This window comes from Arachis stenosperma, chromosome 6 (assembly GCF_014773155.1).
Source record: "Arachis stenosperma cultivar V10309 chromosome 6, arast.V10309.gnm1.PFL2, whole genome shotgun sequence".
Taxonomy (NCBI): Eukaryota; Viridiplantae; Streptophyta; class Magnoliopsida; order Fabales; family Fabaceae; genus Arachis; species Arachis stenosperma.
In genome coordinates this window covers 41,305,346-41,327,645 of record NC_080382.1, presented here as the reverse complement: position 1 = coordinate 41,327,645, position 22,300 = coordinate 41,305,346, and the positions used below count along the sequence as shown (strand labels likewise).

Sequence of the window (22,300 nt, the reverse complement as noted above, 5' to 3'; positions counted from 1 at the left end):
AAGATGTTATGGAAGAACACTTTGCTGTCGCTGTTTCTTGGAACCTATTCTGTTTTGCTTATCACATTTGCCTCCCTCCCAAACACGATTTTCCCATTCAATTCCCCAAATAATTTTGCAGCATGTAGCACATGCTTATGAATATAATTTATTATACTCTTTGGTTTGTTATCTGAGAGGTATTTCTTAAAATTTTCTAAAACCAAATTGTGACTTTGTTTGATAATGTGTGCTTTTGTGCTGAAGCAGAAACATTACAGTTTGTGACATTGTGAACATCTGATCCCAAATTGGAAAAGGATCACAAATTGCTAGAACAAATTATACATATATGATATGTTAGAATTAAGAAGAATTGTTTGGGCACTTAATGTAATGTTGTCCACTATCTAACTTTTTTTTTTCCAGATTTTATTTATGATTTTTGCATTTATGGACAGCAGATTTACAAGTTGAGACCCGGTTAGACATAATAAGTGACCCCATGTGAAACACAATCACCACTTGACCTAATGTTTATTATATCTCTGTTAAAAAGGTCAACCCGAGCCGTAATACACCACATTCCAACGGGAATGGATCCTCTCAATTGTTGAAAAAAATTGAGTAAAGTGTGATCTATAATCCTTCAATGCATTTTCTCTCATTTTTTCTTGGTTCCACTTATAACAATTAATAGTGAAAGATCACACTTTACTCTCTCAATTGTTAAAAAAAATTGAGAAGATGCATTCCATTCCAACTGTTTCCCTCTCCCAGTTGATTCATCTACCAATCTCAAAAATCAAATTGTTGCTTTAAATGTAGGTATAAAGATCTTTCAACAAGTTACCTACTAAATCACATTATGAAATTCGCCCATTGCATGTTGCTGTGTATGAGTTATGACTTGATCTTACATGTCTTATGCAATTATTATGCGTTAATAAATATATGTCAAGCATGTCATAGCAACTGTAAGGTCTTGTGTTTCAGAAACCACTTGCAAAGACGACACTAAATTTTGGCATTTATCAACATGTAGCTTCCAGGTCAACCACTCTCCCAACTACCAAAATAAACTTTATTATTGTAGCTTGAAAAATGTTGCCAAATTCTAAGAACATGGTGCTTGAAGAGCTACGTTTTCAAAAATATTCCACCAGTTAGAAAACTTGTGCACAACATCTGAGAAGGTTAGTGCAAGCTATTTCTTCATAATGATATAAGTGATAATATGATGTCAAAATTACCAGTAAGTGCTAAGTGGCCAGTACAAGAATCTGAAGTATATATAAGCTACAAAAGGAAGGTGCAAAGAGACATGGATAAACCAATGACATTATCAAATTCAAATCCAAAATTCTAAAATGTTCCAGGGAAAATATGTTTAATCCTCAAAAGAGGGATATCCTAAAGTCATCATTGTTTCAGCTTCAAATCCATTTCCACAGGGAAGACCTTGCCTCGGTGGTTGAAGATCATGAAGTCAAGGTTAGCAGGCAAAGAAACAATCCTGCACCAAAGGAGACAAACTCTGATTGAGATTCAAATGATTCATAACATGTGAGATTGATCAGCAGCTAGTATGTAGAATTGTACATTATAGTCATATGCCTCAACTATGAGGGCAGCACAACATAAACAAAGGAAGAAATAATAAACTTTTGCAAATGTAAAATTCCTTTGCAGAAACAGTGAGATATCTTCCTTGTCTCTTCTCTTCTTGATGAAATGTTGATAGTGAGCATATTTGTCAACGCCAGCTGCTTACCATCTTTCATCTACTGAGAGATTGTGAATGAACACAGTGCTGATCATTGCAAATTGCAATGCAATGAACACATAAAACAACAAGAACCTCCATTCTAGACCACCAGCTACACACGGCATGGTAGGACACTATGGATTTGATTTGTGTAAATAAACAGGAAAAGTTGAATCTGATTTTTTTCCCTTTCTGTTTGGCTTTTTACTCCTCACAGAAAATGCATAAGGTGGAATTATATTTTTCTCAATTCACCTTAACATAAAAGCCTACTATGATTATTTCATGTATGACAATATACTTTTGTCCCTCTATTAAATACGGTGGAAGACAAAGATAACCTACAAATGAAGCAGCTGAATAATATCAATCGATCAAGTTAGACCAAGCTTAAACTGAATTGCAACTATAACAACCCAAATTCTCACAGCAATGCTGCTCCAAAGTCAGATTTATTTTCCCCGGAATATTTACCTCTCTTTTAAACCCTGGCGTCAACTAGACCTATTCTATTTACATCCCCCATATTATTCTCTATATTTCCATTCCTTGACTATCATGGTGCTCTCTGCCAACTAAAGCCTCAACTCAGAAAATAGCCAGCAACCAACAGAACTTTAATTATATCATAGCTTTTGTGTTGGAAACAAATTAAACCTATATGAACCACTTCAACGGCCCATCTTATAATAATTAATTAGCAAATCATCATGACAGCAAAATGAAATCAAGCACAAACTACTTAAAACTCACTAGAATCTAGCACTCACATGAAACTAAAAAGAATGAATTAAATTACCTATTCTCCTCAGAATCTGGGTGTATGGACAGAAACTTCCCCGGCACAGTTAACGCAGCCCACATACAAAGAACTAGCCCCAGAGATAGCTCAGTCACCACCTGCGATCCCAAAAACCATAAATTGGATAATAAAAAACGCATCATTGCAAGAAGATTCAAAGATGATAGAGTAATTATTACATTGAAGGGAGGCCCTGAAAACTCTTCTTCGGTGATCTTGAGCAAACCCCTATCTACAACAAAATCAGAACCAGAATTAGATTCCATTGAAGAAGGTTAAAATAGAGAAAGGAAATGATATGTTTGAAGGGATATATATACATTGGATGGTTGAATAAGCGGCGTGAAAAAGAATGAGAACACCGAAGACTCCGATGGCAAAACCTAAAGCCATGATTTGGAGGGCGACAATGCAGATTGATCTACTTGATGAATTCTGAGGTTTTGGACTGTGAGAGGTATGTGTAAATCGCCAGATGCCCAACCCCGGCGGCTGTCCTACTGTGTAACCAAGCTGCCCACACAACCACACAAACCAAGTTACCATCATCTTTGCGTTGAATAAAAAGTAAAAACAGGGGCCTATATGTGCCAAGTGAAACTGGGTTTGCTTTGATCTAAACGACAGAACCAAAATATTGACCGGGTTTATTTTCAAGACTCTAATTCAATTTTAGACCTGATCAAGCCGTGTTAAATTAAAACCGAATTTACACCAGGCTATAAAAACAATAAAAAAGGTTGAAAAATTAAAAATAAGTTAAAAAGTTGTAATTGCTCACTGGTTCTAAACCCCAATCGAATCTAGCACAAGAATTGAACAATAGAACATAGAAAACTGAATATGGCATAAACAAATCTGTTAAGTTTCGATGAAAAACAGAACCTCAAATAGGGCTAGCAATAAGTAGAATAAGGAACGTTTAAGCTTCACCCTAATCCAATTTGCGGATTTAAAACCTTTAACCCAAACATTATTCGCACCCTATCATTTTCCCTCCATTCACAAAGAGGCAAAACCAGAACTAATCTAATAAAAAAGATAGACGAACAAAGAAATTTTAAAATTGAACTAAGCAATATAGTTAACTGATCAAGTAATCAATATTCAATAATCAATTAATCAGAAATCAATATATCAAGGGCCAGAGAAAGTAGAAGAAACACACAATCAATGTCCATTCCATTAAGGAAATTCTATTGCCAAAGTTTTGACATTCCAGAAAAGAACACAAAACACTATACAAAATACCATAGTTTAAAATAAATAAATTCAATTTGCAGAGGAAGAGAAAAAAAAAAACTAGCATTTGGATAAAATAAAACAAGAGACACAAATTTAGGTTCCAGAAAGTGAAACAATAACTAATAGAAGATGAAGAACAGGAACGCATACCTAAGTTTCTGACGGAGGCGGTTTTTGTTGCGGTGCCGGCAGTAGATTTTGCAGGCAGCGGCGGAGGATGCTGGTGGATAGAAAAGCGGCGGACACAAAACCAGAGGAGAGCGGATCGGCGACGAGCTCAAAGGATGGCGGAGAATGAAGTGGCTGCCGTGGAAGAAGATTTTAGATTAGGAGCAGTGGGTATTTGATTGATAGGCGTGAATACTTAGAGAGCCGGGTACTGGTAGTGTAGTGGTAGGGGTATTTTGGGGTTTCCCCCTTATTTTTTCATTTGGGAGGTTAGGTTTTTGTTAATAATTCACTAACATCTATTCTATAATTCAATTAATGATGGAGTTGAATGATATTTTTAAGAGTATTTTTCGATTTATTCTTTTAATTTATTATACTAAAATTATTGTGTGTATTAATTAATTAATTTGATTAATTTATTAGTCATTAAATAATAATTTTATAAATAATATAAATAATTAAGATATTTTTAACTAATAATCAAATTAAATCAAATCAAATAATATATATTAAGATAAATTCAAATCATGTGAATTAAAGACTAAATTAAAATAAGATAATTTTTTATTTATTCAAGTTGAGTATAATAAATATAAATTAATTTTATTAGATAATCATAGTTGTCTGGTCTACTATATATAGATAGCCACACAAAATTATAAGAATCAAAATTTTTATTACTCTTGCTATTTCAATTCTTCTTTTCTTCTTCTTTTTTTATGTATAATTTATTTTATGTATAAATGTACCCAAAATGAGAAAGTACAAATGAGTGTTTTATTGATTGTTTGTTTGATGAATATATCTCAATTTAGACATTCTACTAATGTGGATGGAAGTTGACCTGTAGCAATTCAAAGTGGCCAATGTATTTTTTATAATATTAGATAAAAGAATATTTATTAAAATGAATATACCGATTGTAATGATTTTTTTATCAATTGTTATATTTTTATGTTAGTCGTGTAAATTCTTTAAAGGCACAAGATAATAAAATAAGTTGACTTTAATATCATTAGAAGCTAAATTTAATGGTTCAAACAAGCACCGTTAATTATGTTAAAAAAGTAATTTGTAATAATAATGTAATCTACATATTAATTTTTTTGAGTAAATTTATTTCAAAATATAGAAATTAGACTCAATTACACTAAAAGTTTAAAGATGATATAGAATTTGACAACAAATTTAACACTCATTAAGGAAATAAATTTATTTATAGCTATTTCCTAATTATAAATAATAACAAGACTTATGAAAAAATATTAATGTCATCATTCTTATTAATTAAATCATAATATTAGGTAGTTGATAGTTTCATAGGCGAAAATTATTAAGTAATTACGTAAAAATTAGCAACGAACAAGCAATAAGAATTTAAAAAAAATCTATTATATAATACCAATTTCATAATTAAAATATGTCTCATATCATATTCTCATATATGCTATTTATTATCTATTCTATTATATAAAAATCAGGTTTCTGCACCTAATGATGGAGTTGATGTAACATGCATGCTTATGAGAGTGTTTAGTGATTTGTTTCTTTTAACTCATTAAATACAATTTATTATGATAAATCAACTATATCAACTAATTGATTTGATTAGATATTTAAATATCACATAATTTATTATAATTTATATCAAATTGATTTGGTAGTATTTTTTAATTTATTTCTTTTAATATTTTGTTAGTATTTTTTAATTTATTAATTCAAATTATTTATACTAATTATCTATATTAATTAATCATTAAAATAACAAATCTATGCATAAAATAGGTTTTCAATATATTTTTCACTAATAATTAAATCAAATCAAATCATACATATTGAGCTAAATTTAAATCATGTGAATTAAGGACTAAAATAAAATAAGATGATTTTTTACTTATTTAAATTGAATGCAATAAATAAAATTAATTTTGTTAGATAATCATAGTCTTCTAGTCTTCTATATATAGATAGCCACACAAAATTATAAAAATCATCATTTTTATCACTTTTGCTATTTCAGTTTTTTTTATGTATAAATATACTCAAAATGAGAAGGTATGGATAATTGTTTCATTAATTATTTGTTTAACAAATATTATAGTCTGAAAATGTCTCAATTTAGGCATTCTACCGCTGTCGATGGAAGTTGAACCTGTAGTAATTCAAGGTGACTATAATATTTTTATAGTTTTATTGTTATTTTGAAAATTATTATATAATTTTAAGATCATTTAATTATGTTTATTTTTTTTAAAGCATTTTCATTATTGGAGAGTAATTAATGTTTGTGATTGTCTAAAATTAAAAAATAAAAATACAAAATATTAATATACTGAGTTTTTGAAATATAAATCTTGAAATAAATATATGTGATTATAATTAATGATCATAATTAAAAGTCTTTATTTTATTTCAATTTGTTCAGGACATGTTTATCTTAAATTTTATTTTTTTATTAATTAGTATTTTTTATATATTTAATTGTCATTAATTTATATAAATTAAAATGTATAACTTAATTAAAAAAATAAATATGTGTCAAAAAAATAAAAAAATATATATTTTTTGTTAGTAAAAAATTTATGTTGCTTTACCTTTTTTTGGCATCATATCTTACATTTTTACTAAAATTAAAAGTTAGAGATAAATTATTAAATATAAATTAGTAAACAAAAATATAATAATTAATGAATTATCATAATCACATTTAAAAGTATTTAAGTTATTTTTATATAATAACTTCAAAAAGTATTTGTATATAATTTACTAACAAATATATAAGATATTCATCATAATTTTTATTTTTAATAAAAATATCATTGTATTAAAGTGATGCATTTTAAAGATGTATAAATAAAATTTTTATTAAAAAAATTTCAAGATAGCAAATGCAATTTTATTTTTATTTTATCCTTTATTTTTAATTTTATCTTTAGAGTTTCAATATGTTTCAATTAAACCATTAGGGTGAACAACATTAATTATAACTAATTAATTATATTATCTGATTTGACCAAAATTAAATAAATATTAAATTATCTAATAAATAATAAACAAATAAATAAAAATAAATAAATTTAATTTGAATTATTTTTTTATTATGTGCCTACAAGAAACGAAATGGGTTGGTGCAAAGGCTATGGAGTTGGATACTTCTGGTTTCAAACTTTGGTATACAGGAAAGGTGAAGAATAGGAATGGGGTTGGAATAATTGTGGATAAGCAGTGGAAGAAGGACGTAGTGGATGTCAAGAGGGTGAGAGATCGGATCATCTCTATCAAACTTGTGGTGGAGGGAAGTGCTTTCCATGTGATTAGCGCCTATGCACCGCAAGTGGGTTCGGACGAACAACACAAGATAAGGTTTTGGGAGGATCTAGAGAGTTTGGTTCAAGGCATACCTTTAGAAGATAAGATTTTCTTAGGAGGAGATTTAAATGGCCATGTTGGGAGAGAAGTGACTGGATATGGGAGTATTCACGGAGGCCATGGTTTCAGAGTGATCAATACCGAGGGTAAAATTATTTTGGACTTTTCCTCAACCTTTGATCTTCTCATTGCAAATACATGTTTTAAAAAGAGAGACGAACATCTTATAACCTATAAGAGTGGCATGACAAGCTCTCAAATCAACTTCTTCTTGTTGAGGAGAGTCGACCGGAAATTTTGCATTAACTGTAAAATTATCTCGGGAGAAAGTTTGACAACACAACATAGGGTGCTCGTCATGGATTTTCGCGTTGAGCAAAAGTTGAGGAAAAGACATCATACGAAGAACCCAAGGACGAGGTGGTGGCGGATGAAAGGTGAGGAACAAAGAAACTTCCTAAGACAGGTAGGAGAAGAGGCAAAGTGGGATGGAAATGGAAGCGCGGAAGAGATGTGGAGGGAGATGGCAGAAGTTATTAGAAGAACAGCAAAAGAAAGTTTTGGTGAATCTAAAGGAATAGGACCAAGAGGCAAGGAGTCCTGGTGGTGGAATGCGAGTATACAAGAAAAGATAAAGATAAAAAGGGAATGTTTTAAAGAGTGGTCTTTATGCCGCAATACAGATAACTGGGAAAAATATAAGGCGGCTAAGAAAGAGAAGAAAGTGGCTGTAAGTGAAGCAAGAACAAGAGCATATGAGGGTCTCTACCAGTCTTTGGGCATGAAAGAAGGAGAAAAAGGTATATATAGAATCGCAAAGAGCCGGAAAAGAAGAACGAGAGATTTGGATCAGGTTAAGTGCATAAAGGATAATGATGGAGAGGTGTTGGCTCAAGAGGAGAAGATTAATGAAAGGTGGAAGAGCTACTTCTACGAGTTATTTAATGAGGGATAGAAGATTCTTCCGAGCCTTGGTCGATTATGTACAAGGGAAGAAGATCAAAACTTTGACTACTATCGAAGGATTTGAGAATTCGAGGTAAAAGAGGCACTAAAGCAGATGAAAAATGGCAGGGCAGTAGGACCTGATAATATCCCGATTGAGGTTTGGAAGGGTCTTGGAGAAAAAGGCATCAACTGGTTAACCAAGCTTTTTAATGAGATTTTAAGGTCAAAGAAGATGCCTGATGAGTGGAGAAAGAGCACCTTGGTATCTATCTACAAGAATAAGGGGGATATACAAAGTTGCGGAAACTATAGAGGGATTAAGCTTATGAGTCATACTATGAAGTTATGGGAAAGGGTGATAGAACGGAGGTTGAAAAAAGAGACACAAGTAACAGAGAACTAATTTGGATTTATGCCAGGCAGATCTACCACTGAAGCGATATACCTATTAAGAAGGATGATGGAGATGTATCGTAGTAATAAAAGGGATTTACATATGGTTTTATTGATTTGGAAAAAGCGTATGATAGGGTACCAAGGGAGGTCTTATGGAAGGTTTTAGAAAAGAGGAGAGTAAGGATCGCATATATTCGGGCAATTAAAGACATGTATGATGGGGCCACAACTAGTGTGAAGACTCAAGGTGGTGTGACAGAGGAATTCCCTATTGGTATAGGATTGCACCAGGGATCATCCTTAAGTCCATACCTTTTCACATTAGTCTTGGAAGTACTCACAAAACACATCCAAGAGCCTGTGCCATGGTGCATGCTTTTTGCCGATGATATGATCATTATGGGAGAGTCAAGGGAAGACCTAAATAAGAAGTTGGAGTTATGGAGAGAAGCTTTAGAAGTGTATGGTCTGCGCATAAGCCGTAGCAAGATGGAATATATGGAATGTAAGTTTAGTCTGAGAAGGGAAAACCCCAATATAGAGGTGAAGATTGGAGAAAACGTCCTACGAAAAGTTAAAAGTTTTAAGTATCTTGGGTGCATCATACAGGATAATGGAGAGATTGAACAGGATGTAAATCATAGGATCCAAGCAGGTTGGTCAAAATGGCGGAGTGCATCTGGTTTTATATGTGACAAAAAAGTGCCTCTAAAACTTAAAGGTAAATTCTATCGCACCGCTATAAGACCGGCTATGTTGTATGGTACAGAGTGTTGGGTGGCTAAAGGGGAGCACGAACATAAGCTGAGTGTGGCAGAGATGAAGATGTTGAGATGGATGAGTGGTCATTCGCAATTGGATAAAATAAGGAATGAAGATTTAAGGGAGAGAGTTGGAGTAGCACCCATTGTGGAAAAGATGGTTGAATTGCGTCTCAGGTGGTCTGGACATGTGAGAATAAGACCGATAGAACATCCAGTCAGGAGGGTGGATGAGATGGAAGATGGACAAAAGGTGAAAGGCAGAGGTAGACCTAAGAAGACCATCCATGAGGTGGTCAAACGAGATCTACATGTTAACGGTCTCTCTATTGACATGATATATGACAGAGTACAATGGCGTCATTTGATTCATGTAGCCGACCCCACTTAGTTGGGACAAGGCTTTGTTGTTGTTGTTGTTGTTGTTGTTGTTGTTGTTGTTGTTGTTGTTGTTGTTGTTGTTGTTGTTGTTGTTGTTGTTTGTTGTTGTATTATTTTTTATATCTAGAAATCAGAATGTACTTTTATGTATTTTGATTAATAATTTTTAAAGGAGTTATTATTTTATTTATTAACATTTTAAATTTTTTATAATATTTTTATAAAACTTGATTAATAGGTATTTCTTCACAATGTTTTTTTTTTGAATTTTTAACAAAAATATATCTTAATTTTTGTCTTTCATCTTTTATATTCATTGATTATACTAATTTTTTAAAAGTGTATTTTTATCAACTATATGCATTATTTTTTTGCTTTTTTTACTATTTTTAATTATTTATTACCTTATTTTTAATTTTTTATTTTAATTTCACTTCATCTTAACTTCAATTTCATAGTTAACTTTCAATTATATAAAATTCAATAGTTTCTTTCAAAACATGCTTAAATATATTATCTATTATATATAATCATTAGGATAATCAAATAAATATAAATTGAATAAATAATTTAATTTTAATTTAAACTAAAAACAAAATGAATTGTCAGAAAAATAGGAACCAATTTTGTTTTTAATTCCTCTATAACCACTCTCTATAAGTCTCTATAAAATAAAAATAAAAAATATATATATAATTTTAAAGTTATTAATCATAGACTTTGAAAAAAAAATTTTAAATTATGGATCAACATGTAATTTTTTTATATTTTTTTTTTCTAAAATTTTTCAGGTTTATCAATATTTAAGTTATCTATACATCACTTCTCAAAATATTATGATTTCACAAGTTATAATATGTGGAGTAAATCACCTTTATAAACTATTTGCAAATCAATTTTACGTATATCTGCCAAAGTAAAAAAAAATTACGCGCATGTCTCAATTACATATCTATGTAAGTCAAATTTATGGAGTATGAATTATGTGTTTTCGTAGTAAATCGAATCTATAAGATTCAAATTACTTGGATGCTATCTATGATACTGATGGTTTATTAGTGGCTAAGAGAAGTGGGGTTGAATCTTAGCCCCCTTTTCGCTTAGTAACCTTTGCTGTCCTTTAGAACACTTGAGGAGATATTTCTTGTTTTTGTCTCATGCCTAGCCACGAGATTTTTTTGTTTTGTCTCTTGACTAGTCAGGAGATATTTTTCAGTTTTGTCTCCTGTGCAGCAGAATCAAGAATGGAGTAGAAGAGAGAGAAAATTACACCAAGATATATCCTGGTTCAGCTGCAAAGTGCAATGTAGCCTACATCCAGTCTACATCACAACAATGATGGAATTTCACTATAATCATCCTTGATTACAAACACCAATTCCCTTAGGAACTACCCTTCCTATCTGGGACAAGTCCAGAATCTTAACCCCAATCCTGAACTTGACTTTATCACTGCCAAGCTTTCAACTGCTAAGTGCTAACCCAACTTGCAAGGGAATTCCCACAGAATCATGAAACACAACACAGATGTACAAAGGATCTCTAAGGGCATCTATGGCTTTTTCTTTTAATTTTTCACTCTCTGCCTTTTTCCGCTCTATGACTTTTTCTTACAAACCTCACTGTTTGCCTTTTTCCATAAGACTTAAGACAGACAAGATTAAACAGAAAAATACAAAATGAAGAACATTGAAGGAGAAGAATTTCTGTTAGCTTAGGTAGCTATGTGAACACTGTGCTTTCACTCTTTTCCTTACTTCAAGCCCTGGCTGTTCTCTCTTATTTACATAGGGGGAAGCCTCCACGGTTGAAACCACTTTAACCAAGCTAAACTTCTTCTTCTTCAAGAAAACCGGTTCGGCCAAAGAGATAGGAGAGGAAACCGAATGCTTCAGACAACATGCAATTACCTCCGTGTCTTCCTTTTACACCAAGCTTCATCAATCTGAGCCATCCCTCCTTGCTTGCACTCCAAGAAGGACTCCTAGCCCTTGATGCTTCTTGATGCATGATAGCTTCTTCTGCTCAAACTTCTGCAACTTCAGCACGTAGCTACAGTAGCTACCTCCTGTGGTAGTTGATCAAAAGTTGAGACAAACCATCTCTCGAGGATCTTCTTCTTCTGATCGAAATCTTCTCTTCCATTTTTGGTATGGAGATCTTGAGCTTACTTCACCAAATCTTACCTTTTTTGGTGAAGATCTCAGCCATAACATACTTTTTGTTTTCTTTTTCTTGCCATCATTGTGATGGTCTTGTTGCTTGCTTTTTCTTCTCTATGGTAGCTTGCCATAGCTTCCATGGTTTCTACTATGATATGACCGAATAGAGAAGAGAGATGAGAGAGAAGAGAGAGTAGAAGGAAAAGCAATTAAATGAATTTGAACAAAGTAATTAAAAAATGAGTTACTTTTGCTGAGTAGCGTGCCTCATTAAGGCCAACCATCTAATCCATTATAATTTCTCTCTCATAGTTCCAAGGACTGCATTAACTCCTTTTTATAAAATTTGAATTCTATCATATGATAAAAAGGAGATCCGTTGAAAGCATGAATCAAAACATTTGCTTTCTCTCAAAATTGATTTCGGACCAAGCAAGCAAATTTCTGGTAGAAATATTGGTTTGGGCCAATAATAATAATAATGATTGAATATGGCCCAATTTACAAATTATTGTTTCAGCCACAATAAACATTGTATCAATGATGAAAATATTTTAATGGGCTTATTTTATTTTTTCTTTTCTTTTCGGCCCAATCAAAACCTGCATAGCAAAATTAATTTAACCAACATATATGAATTGAAATCATATTAATAATTTTGCAATTAATCATATTAATAATGCTTGATCTTCATTAATTGAATTTGGACTTTTACAAACTCATCAATCTCCTCCTTGATGACAAACATTATTAAAAATTGAAATAGGAAGAAATAAAAAAATTAGGGTACTCCCTTTTGAATACTTGGATTCCTTCCTTTCCAATTGTTACATGGCTCCCCCTCAATGTATGCTATTTTATCAAGGGAGTCTTTACATGTAACTTTTGAAGTTAAGCTTAAGGCAACTATGTTATTCAACATATAAAATTTTGTAATGTTGAATGACTTGATTTATGAGCAAAATTGGAGTGATACAAAACTCATTTGTTATCATAACATTGATTTTCTGCTCAAACATACACAAGGCAATTAAGTACATATCAATCAAAAATAATTTTTGATGTTTCAAGAAATTGGCGTTCAAGTCATTTGAAAATATTTTCCAGTCAACATATTAGAGCAAAATTATCATAGCAAGGAAAATATTTTTAATCAAGCATGATCATCTCAAAACACAGCAACTCTCAGAATTTATTTACATATCAAAGCTTAAAGGAACTGCCAAAAATAATTCATAATCCATGATGCAGCAAACAAATCCACAAAAGTAAATCAAATGCATCAAATGTATCAAGAAGATCACCACAGCAAATAATTGAAACAAGGGTGATCATGAATCCACAAAGAATTTCATCCACTGTTTTCTCTCAATTTTCAATTTTTTGGTCATTTTTCCCCCTTTTGTCATTAAAGGGGCACCCGGAAAAAATGACATTAGAAGCAGAATATCCACAATATAACCAAAATACCAAGAGTTTATCACAGTGTCATAGGTCTAAAGTATCCATGCATACTACAAAACATCAAAAAATCTAAAAAGAACTAGAAGTGACTAAATCAATCATCGGACAGATTGTACTCTGATCCAGAATCTTCATCTTTTTCTCCAGCCCCCAATTCTTTGTCAAAGTTTTGAAGCATCAAACCCACTCGTTCTTGACACTTTTTCCAAGCCCTTTCATTTTCATATGCTAGTTTTTGAGCGGCCTTATGTGATTGTACCATCATTTTGGACATATTTGAGAATTCATTGAGAACTTCCTTGAGTGAATCTGCCACCTTGGATGGTTCGGCTGGGCGATTTTCAAGGTCACTTTCCGAAGGTTCCGAACGCTTTGCTATGGTGCTTTTACCTGAAACTCCTCCTCCTTTTATGAATGACACCTTATTCTCAACAGCTTCATTTGTTAGATCAACTTTAAAATATTCAAAATACTGGTGAGAAACAAGCCATATGGTAGATTTGCCTTTTTAGTACTTTTAACAGATTCCCACATATGTCTTATCATAAGGTACGCAAAAGAAATACGAGAGGAAGTAACAATAGCAAATAGCACAAGAGAGTCGGAAACAGTTACTCTGTGGAGTCAGAATATGAGTAATGATTTTGTGCAACATTGAGTTTTCGGGACCTAGGGCCTTGTGAGTGGGGACGGTGCCATCCAAGCCAGACATATTCTCATAGATTTGTTGTAGGACAATCTGGTATGTAACTCCAACCTGAGAGTCCCATTTCTCAGACATGTACGCTCTTGGTCCTTCATCAGTGTAACCCATGACAGCGCTGATTTTCTCTAAGTTCAGAGTCATATATACCCGCTTCACGTAAGAGTGAATGGTACCATCGATCAGCCTCATATTAGCATAAAATTCTCGTACCAATCCCGGATAAACAGGTGTCTAAAGATGGAGGAGAGGGGTCCATTTCAAACTTTCAAACAGAGGATAAAAATTCATTCCTTTGGCTGCCAGTGAGTCCAGATTCACTACGTGTGTGGCACACAAGTGTCGCTTCTCCAGTACTTCCTTGTGGAACTCAAAAGATGCACAGGAATTGAATCTTGCTAGATCATAGTGAGAATGAGGCTTGTTGAATTTTTTTTTTTGAAATCCAATGATTCCAGATTGGCTGGTTCCCTCGTGTTGTGTAACACAAAGCTTTTGGTCTTCTGTGAACTTTTTCCAGATGCATGTGGGGTAGTCTTTTTTGGTGGTGAGGGTGGTGGTGAGGTGTGAGACTCCTCTTCTTCTTATTCCATTATTGGTTCTTTGTTCTTTCCAATTTTTCTTCTTCCTGAGGTTTTCTGGGCTATCACCTTCTTGCGCATTATTTCGGTTTGTTTGGATGGAGGTGAGTGGGATGAAGAGGATGTGGAATGGATATGAATGTGTGTGTGGGTTTGAGGGGTAGAGAATGGAGGGCTTTTTGGTAAGGGGGTTCGGCTACTCCTTCTTGGGGCAAGTTTCTTTTTCATGTTAAAATGAATGGAGAATGAAGAGGGAAGATGAAGAGGGAAGGCCGAAGTGAGTGGAGAGAGGTGGGAGGTTAAAAGAGCATTAAATGTTGATTGGAGAGAGAAGTGGGGTAGTTATTACCCATTAAGGGCGCGATTATTAACCAAAGAAGGGTTTTAAAAGTACACTGAGGTGTTAGCTCCTAGAATTAAGGAATGAGGGAAGGATAAAGAATTGATTTGACAATCACTTATTCCCACAAGATTTGAAAAGATAACTTTCCAAAAGTATTATTAAAAATTAGGAACTCAAAAATGGATCAGAGAAAGATCAAAATGAATTTGGTGGGGCCCAAGAAAATTAATATCAGTGCAGTCTCCCCTTGTATCATGGCCCATTCAACACTTCCTGATTTTTGTCTCCTGCTTTTTCACGAAACAAAAATAAACAGAATCAGAAAAATTCACATGTTATCAACAGAACATAATTCTATCATTCCCAAACTACTTCTCAAGGCACAGAATCTGTCTTCACACAAGGGCTTAGTGAAAATATCCGAAAGTTGATCTTCGGATTTTACAAATTGAATATCAATAATTCCCTTTTGCACATGTTCTCTAATGAAATGATATTTTATTTCAATGTGCTTTGTTCTTGAGTGCAAAATAGGATTTTTTTGAAATATTTATGGCACTCATATTGTCACAAAACAAGGGTATACTATTGATCTTTAATTTGTAATCCTCTAATTATGTTTTTAACCATATTAATTGTGAACAACAAGCGGAGGCAGAGATATATTCAGCTTGACCACATGTTGAGTGAGCTTCCAAGGAAGCAACACATGCCCGATGTGCTTCTTCTATCCACCCATCTCCCGCATAATCTGCATCACAAAATCCTACTGCACAAAACTCATCAGATTTTGGGTACCATAGACCATAATCACTAGTTCCCTTAATGTACCTAATAATACATTTAACGGCTGAAAGATGAGATTCTTTTGGGTGAGATTGAAATCTTGAACATACACCCACACTTTGAACAATATCCGGTCTATAGGAGGTAAGATACATAAGTGATCCGATCATTCCTCTATACCTTGTTTCATCCACATCTTTCCCATCATCATCCTTTTTAAGTTTAGTGTTTGGATGTATTGGAGTTTCCATTGGTTTGGAATTTTCTAGGCCAAATTTTTTGATCAATTCTTTAGCATACTTTCCTTGGTGAATAAAGGTACCACTAGGAGTTTGTTTAATTTGGAGGCTGTTCCGAGGGTTACCTGAAACTGAAGGTCGATCTCGGATGATATCTTCTGTACTGGTCGGAGCTGTTGTGTCCGACCTGTTTAGAGCTGGTGGCCGGAGCTGTCGTGTCCGACCTGTTTAGAGATGGTGGTGCTGCTGATCCTTCATCCCCGAAGGGTGGGGGGTACCTGCAAGGGACTCCGATGCTTAAGTTAGCAAGGGTATTAAGCAGGTTTTGAGTAGAATCAGAGTATGAGTTATACCTGAGTGCTCCAGTGTATTTATAATAGTGAGGAGTGACCTTTCTGGAGATAAGATAGTTATCTTATCTTATCTTATCTTTATCTTTAAGTGAGGTCATCTTATCTTTAGGGGAACCGCCTTTATCTTTCTGGGCTTTGGCTACCTTTAGATTGGGCTGTGTTCCTTCGTTTTGGGCCTGCTTTGGGCTCCTTTGGCGAGTTGGCCGAGCTCTTTAAGATGAGGTCGGATAGTCTGACCTGAAGAGGTCGGTCAGCTTATTGCTAAACATCCCGGGTCGGACAGTGATGAGCAGATAATTTATACGCTTTTTGGCATTGTTTTTAGGTAGTTTTAGTAAGTTCAAGCTACTTTCAGGGATGTTTTCATTAGTTTTTATGTTAAATTCACATTTCTGGACTTTACTATGAGTTTGTGTGTTTTTCTGTGATTTCAGGTAATTTCTGGCTGAAATTGAGGGACTTGAGCAAAACTCTGAAAAAGGACTGCTGATGCTGTTGGAATCTGACCTCCCTGCACTCAAAATGGATTTTCTGGAGCTACAGAACTCCAAATGGCGCGCTCTCAACGGCGTTGGAAAGTAGACATCCAGAGCTTTTCAGCAATATATAATATTCCATACTTTATTTGGAAATTGAGGACGTAACTTGGCGTTGAACGCCAAGTACATGCTGCTGTCTGGAGTTAAACGCCAGAAACACGTCATGATCCGGAGTTGAACGCCCAAAACACGTTATAACTTGGAGTTCAACTCCAATAAAAGCCTCAGCTCGTGAATAGATCAAGCTCAGCCCAAGCATACACCAAGTGGGCCCCGGAAGTGGATTTATGCATCAATTACTTACTCATGTAAACCCTAGGAGCTAGTTTATTATAAATAGAACTTTTTACTATCATAATCCTGGATCCTGGATTGTAAATTGAATCCTGTGATCACGTTTTGGGGGCTGGCCATTCGGCCATGCCTGAACCTCTCTCACTTATGTATTTTCAACGGTGGAGTTTCTACACACCATAGATTAAGGGTGTGGAGCTCTGCTGTACCTCAAGTTTCAATGCAATTACTATTATTTTCTATCCAAATCAATTTTATTCTTAATCCAAGATATACGTTGCACTTCAACTTGATGAATGTGATGATCCGTGACACTCATCATCATTCTCACCTATGAACGCGCGTGACTGATAACCACTTCCGTTCTTCCTTAGGCCGGGCGCATATCTCTTAGATTCCCCAACAGAATCTTCGTGGTATAAGCTAGATAGATGGCGGCATTCATGAGGATCCGGAAAGTCTAAACCTTGTCTATGGTATTCCGAGTAGGATTTTGGGATTGAATGACTGTGACGAGCTTCAAACTCCTGAAGGCTGGGCGTGATGACAAGCGCAAAAGAATCAAGGGATTCTATTCCAACCTGATTGAGAACCGACAGATGATTAGCCGTGCTGTGACAGAGCATAGGAACGTTTTCACTGAGAGGATGGGATGTAGCCATTGACAACGGTGATGCCCTACATACAGCTTGCCATGGAAAAGAGTAAGAAGGATAGGATGAATGTAATAAGAAAGTAGAGATTCAAAAGGAGCACAACATCTCCATACGCCTATCTGAAATTTCCACTATTGATTTACATAAGTATCTCTATCCATTTTATTTTCTGTTTATTTTTATTAATCATATTTGATTTTCTAAATTCCATAATTTTATCCTCCTGACTGAGATTTACAAGGTGACCATAGCTTGCTTCATACTAACAATCTCTGTGGGATCGACCCTTACTCACGTAAAGTATTACTTGGACGACCCAGTACACTTGCTGGTTAGTTGAACAGAGTTGTGTCCACACATAAGTGCCATAATAAGGATTCCATACAACAACAAAGAATACTACATTGATGTGATCACAATTTCGTCCACCAGACAGCTTGACCCAGGGTATGAACAGTGCCCCTGCTTGAGTTCGATCTTTCCGTGAGATCGTGCTTTTCAGAGCTTCGATCTATTTGGAAGTCATGCTCAAGCATCTGTCTGGCTTGTTTCTTTATTGCTTTACAATCTTTGTAGATTTTCTAGAGGTTTGGTACTTCACAGGTCAACCTCTTTTGAGTGGTAGTGTGGGTTTTCTACCCTTGCCTTCTGGATCACGCCTTGCTTTTAAGTTTGTGTTGACAACCCTCTGCTTCGGCGAAGCTATCCTTGCGGCTTGATATCCGGGCTTTTAGTGACTTTCCAATGACTTTTTAGTGTTCTTTATATAGAACCTTTTTTAGTCTCGGATGACGTTCGTAAACCTGTTTGAGATTGTGCCTTCTTTGAGTGGAGTTGTATCCCTTTTGGCTAAGCACATTTGAGCCTTAAGTTGTTTCCCAACCTTTTAGCTTGTTCTTTTTTGAAGTCATGCTTGCACCTCTGACGTGGACCTGTATGACTTTGCCCCTGCTTGAGTTCGGACTTTTCCGTGAGATCGTGCTTTCAGAGTTTCGATCTCTTTTAGGGAAGTCGTGCTCAAGCATCCTGGCTCTGTTGAGAGGGCTTTTCAGCCTTTCTTCCGACTTGTTTGTCTTCACTGCTCGGGCTTTTTAGTCATAATCCAACAACTTTTTAGGTAGTGTTCCGGTGGGAAACCTTTTTACAGTTTGTTTGGATGACTTTTTAGCGCCGTTTTGATTTGTGCCTTTGCCTTTTAAGTAGTGTCTCTTTTTCAAGACTTCGTACCTTTTAGCAAAGCATTCCCGACCTTTCTCTGGCCGTTTGCAAGATGTCTTTGTCCCTTTTGTGGATCTTTGTAGAGTGTTGGTACTTTTTTGTCCGACCTCTTTTGATCACTTCTAGTTTCGTCCACTTTCTGCTTGGTCGAGGTGGTCCTTCGGGCTAACTTGTCCAACGACTTTTTAGTGTAGAACACTTTTTAGTCAGTCTGAACAATTTTGATAGCCTTGTCGTGAAGCCGTGGCTTTTTGGGCAGAGCTATGTCCGTTTTAGCGCACGTTTTTTGTTGGTCCAACTTCTCTTGTCGATTCTTCTTTAGCTTTTGTTGGTCCGACTTCTCTTGTCGGTCCAAGCTGTAGCTTTCGCTGGTCTGACTTCTTCTTGTCGGTCTAAGCTGTAGTTTTCGTTGGTCTGACTTCTTCTTGTCGGTCCAAGCTGTAGCTTTCATTGGTCCAACTTCTTCTTGTCGGTCCGAGCTGTAGCTTTCGTTGGTCCGACTTCTTCTTGTCGGTCCAAGCTGTAGCTTTCGTTGGTCCGACTTCTTCTTGTCGGGCCCTTCTAACTTATTTCTAGTAATTCTCTTTATTGGACCTTGTTCAGGTCTCTTTCAGGATTACTTTTTATAACTTTTTGTCGCTTTGATCAGCTTGGGCCGACTTTATCATGTCGGTCCTGTCGAGTTACTTGGTAATCCTCTTTTTTGGACCTTGTTCAGGTCTCTTTCAGGGATTACCTTTGTAACTTTTTCGTAGGAGTCCGACTTCATCATGTCGGACTCTTCTAAGTTATAGTAATTCTCTTTTATAGGGTTGGCCAGACCTCTTTCCAGGGCTTTACTTATAACTTGGGTTGTTGTGGCTGGTCCAACTTCTTTGTGTCGGCCAGTCTTCAAGTTATTTTATAGCAATCCATTTTATTATGACCTCGTCAGGTCCTTTTTATGGATCACTTTCTATAACTTCTTGCATTATTCTGTTTTTATCTTTGCCAATTTTGTAGAGTTTGGGTTTTAACCCTCATTTGGCAGACCTTTTGATGAATTTGGTTTTCATCTTTGGTCTTTATCGTGATCGCGTAGTGAATTTGATTTTTACTTTCTGCCGATCCGTAGCTTTATAATCGGACGATGAATGTTTCAGATTAATGCGTCTTGATTGAGTAGTGAATTTGGTTTTCACTTTGTCGACCTTTGTCGAAATCAAACGATGAATTCGGTTTTCTTCGTGGTCGGGCGGTGAAATTGGTTCTCACCTTGCCAACCTGTCGCTTTGTAATCGGACGATGAATTTTGGTTTTCATCTTGCCGACTTTGTCGTGATCAGGCGGTGAATTTGGTTTTCACCTTGCCGACCTTTGTCGTGATCGAGCGGTGAATTTGATTTTCACCTTGCCGACCTGTCGTAATCGGACGTCTTGGTAGGAAACATTTTAGGGAATTTGCAAACTTTTGAACAATAAAATGAAGATATGAATAAGAATGTGTACATGTTAGTGCTTACCCTTCTAGGTCGGGCAATCCTTTAGATCTCGGCCTGGCGCCTTTTGCAGGCATGCCATGACCTTGGTAGCTCTCGCCCCTTGAGGTCGGACACTTTGTGGTGACCTTTCCCCAGTGCTTCCGTGACTTGGCAGGGTCCTTTCCAATTAGCTGCTAGCTTTTCCTCTCCCGGTCGACTTGTTCCGATATCATTTCAGAATAGGATGAGATAGTTGTTGGCAAAACTTTGCTGGATTACCTTGTGATTGTATCTTGAGGCCATTTGACGATTTAACGCTTCCTCCCTAATCCGAGTAGGTCGAGTTCTTCCCTTTGGATTTGGGAATTGACCTCTTTATTGTAGAGGATCATTCTGAGGGATCCTTCTTCGATCTCTACTGGGATCATTGCCTTCACTCCGCGTGGTGAAGTGTGAAGTTGTTCGATATGCCCATAGGACTTGTGGGAGCTCTTCATCCCAAGCTCCCTTTTGATCTGAAGAACTTTGGTTCTTTCTGTAAAAAGTTTGCATCTTTGATCATTTGTTGTGACTTTTCTTTTGTCGTTTGCCTTTTGAGGAGAATGTGTGCTTTGCTTAGGATTTGGTTGCTATTCCTGTTTCTTTTCATTGTTGCCTGACTCCTTTTGTACAAAAGTTCAAGCTTTTGTGTTGACCTTTTATTTGAGAGGTGTTCAGACTGTTTGGGTATAGATTGTCAACTTCTTTTCTCTGTGTTCTTGCCCTGTTGTTGCCTCCAAAGGGTACCCCTGGACTTTTGTGTGAGTCCTGGAGTTTCTCTTTTACTGCTGTATCTGATATCTGATGTTTTGCTGTTACTGTCCGAGTTGTTTCCTTATTTGTCCGAGTTGTTTGGTAATAACCCCATGGTTGACCTATGTCTTCTTGAAAAAATATTGCTGAGATGTCTACTAAAATCCCAGACGGCATGTCTGATTGACTGGATTCCATAGTTGTTATGCGTGTTACTGTGGCTGACCCTGAGTACTGTGTGCGATTTAGGAGGTTTCGTAGAATTTGTAGAGATAGGGATGATGAGGAGAATTATGAGCTGGTGTTGCTGGACCTTGAGTAGAGGGTTTGTTTTCCTTCCTTGTTGTGGTCTTGTAATGTAGCCTGGATGAGGCTTTTGTTATTGCCCCCTGGTTTGGTGTTGGCTAGTTTTGAAAATGAATCAGCTCGGGCATTCTGCTTCCGAGGTATGTGTCGGACTTCATTTTCTCCGAGTTGTCCAAGCTGTTGGTGCTGGCTGATTTTGAAAGTGCATCAGCTCGGGCATTCTGCTCTCGAGGTATGTGTCGAACTTCATATTCCCCGAAATGTCTGAGCTATTTTTCGTTTTTGTCCAGGGTCCCCCAAATTGTCTGAGCTGTTCTCTGGTTTTGTCTAGGGTCCCCCGAATTACCCGAGGTATTTTTTCATGGTGGGATCCTCAGCTTGGTTGCTCCCTTCTATTTGTGAGGTGATTACTTGTGAATCACTGGACATGGTAAGCTCCTACCTTCTTAGCTAGCCTTAAACCAGTCAGTAGTGCCTCGTATTCAGCTTGATTTGGCTTCCCTGATCACTTTCTATAATTACACCCACACCACTCCCGGTTTTGTTTGAAGAGTCGTCCATGTAGAGTTTCCATTTTGTAGGAG

The 22,300-nt window shown here is 35.7% G+C and overlaps 1 protein-coding gene across 1 annotated transcript; it reads right to left on the bottom strand.

Annotated features, from left to right (window-relative positions):
- Positions 1–1,176: 1,176 nt before the first annotated feature.
- LOC130933120 (membrane magnesium transporter-like) lies at positions 1,177–4,155 on the bottom strand. Its single transcript, XM_057862636.1, has 5 exons — positions 3,945–4,155; positions 2,870–3,062; positions 2,729–2,781; positions 2,547–2,647; positions 1,177–1,495 (listed from the first exon to the last, which is right to left on the bottom strand). The coding sequence occupies exons 2-5, from the start codon at positions 2,940–2,942 to the stop codon at positions 1,402–1,404; spliced, it is 321 nt and encodes a 106-aa protein (XP_057718619.1). The 5' UTR covers positions 2,943–3,062; positions 3,945–4,155; the 3' UTR covers positions 1,177–1,401.
- Between the last annotated feature and the right edge of the window lie 18,145 nt (positions 4,156–22,300).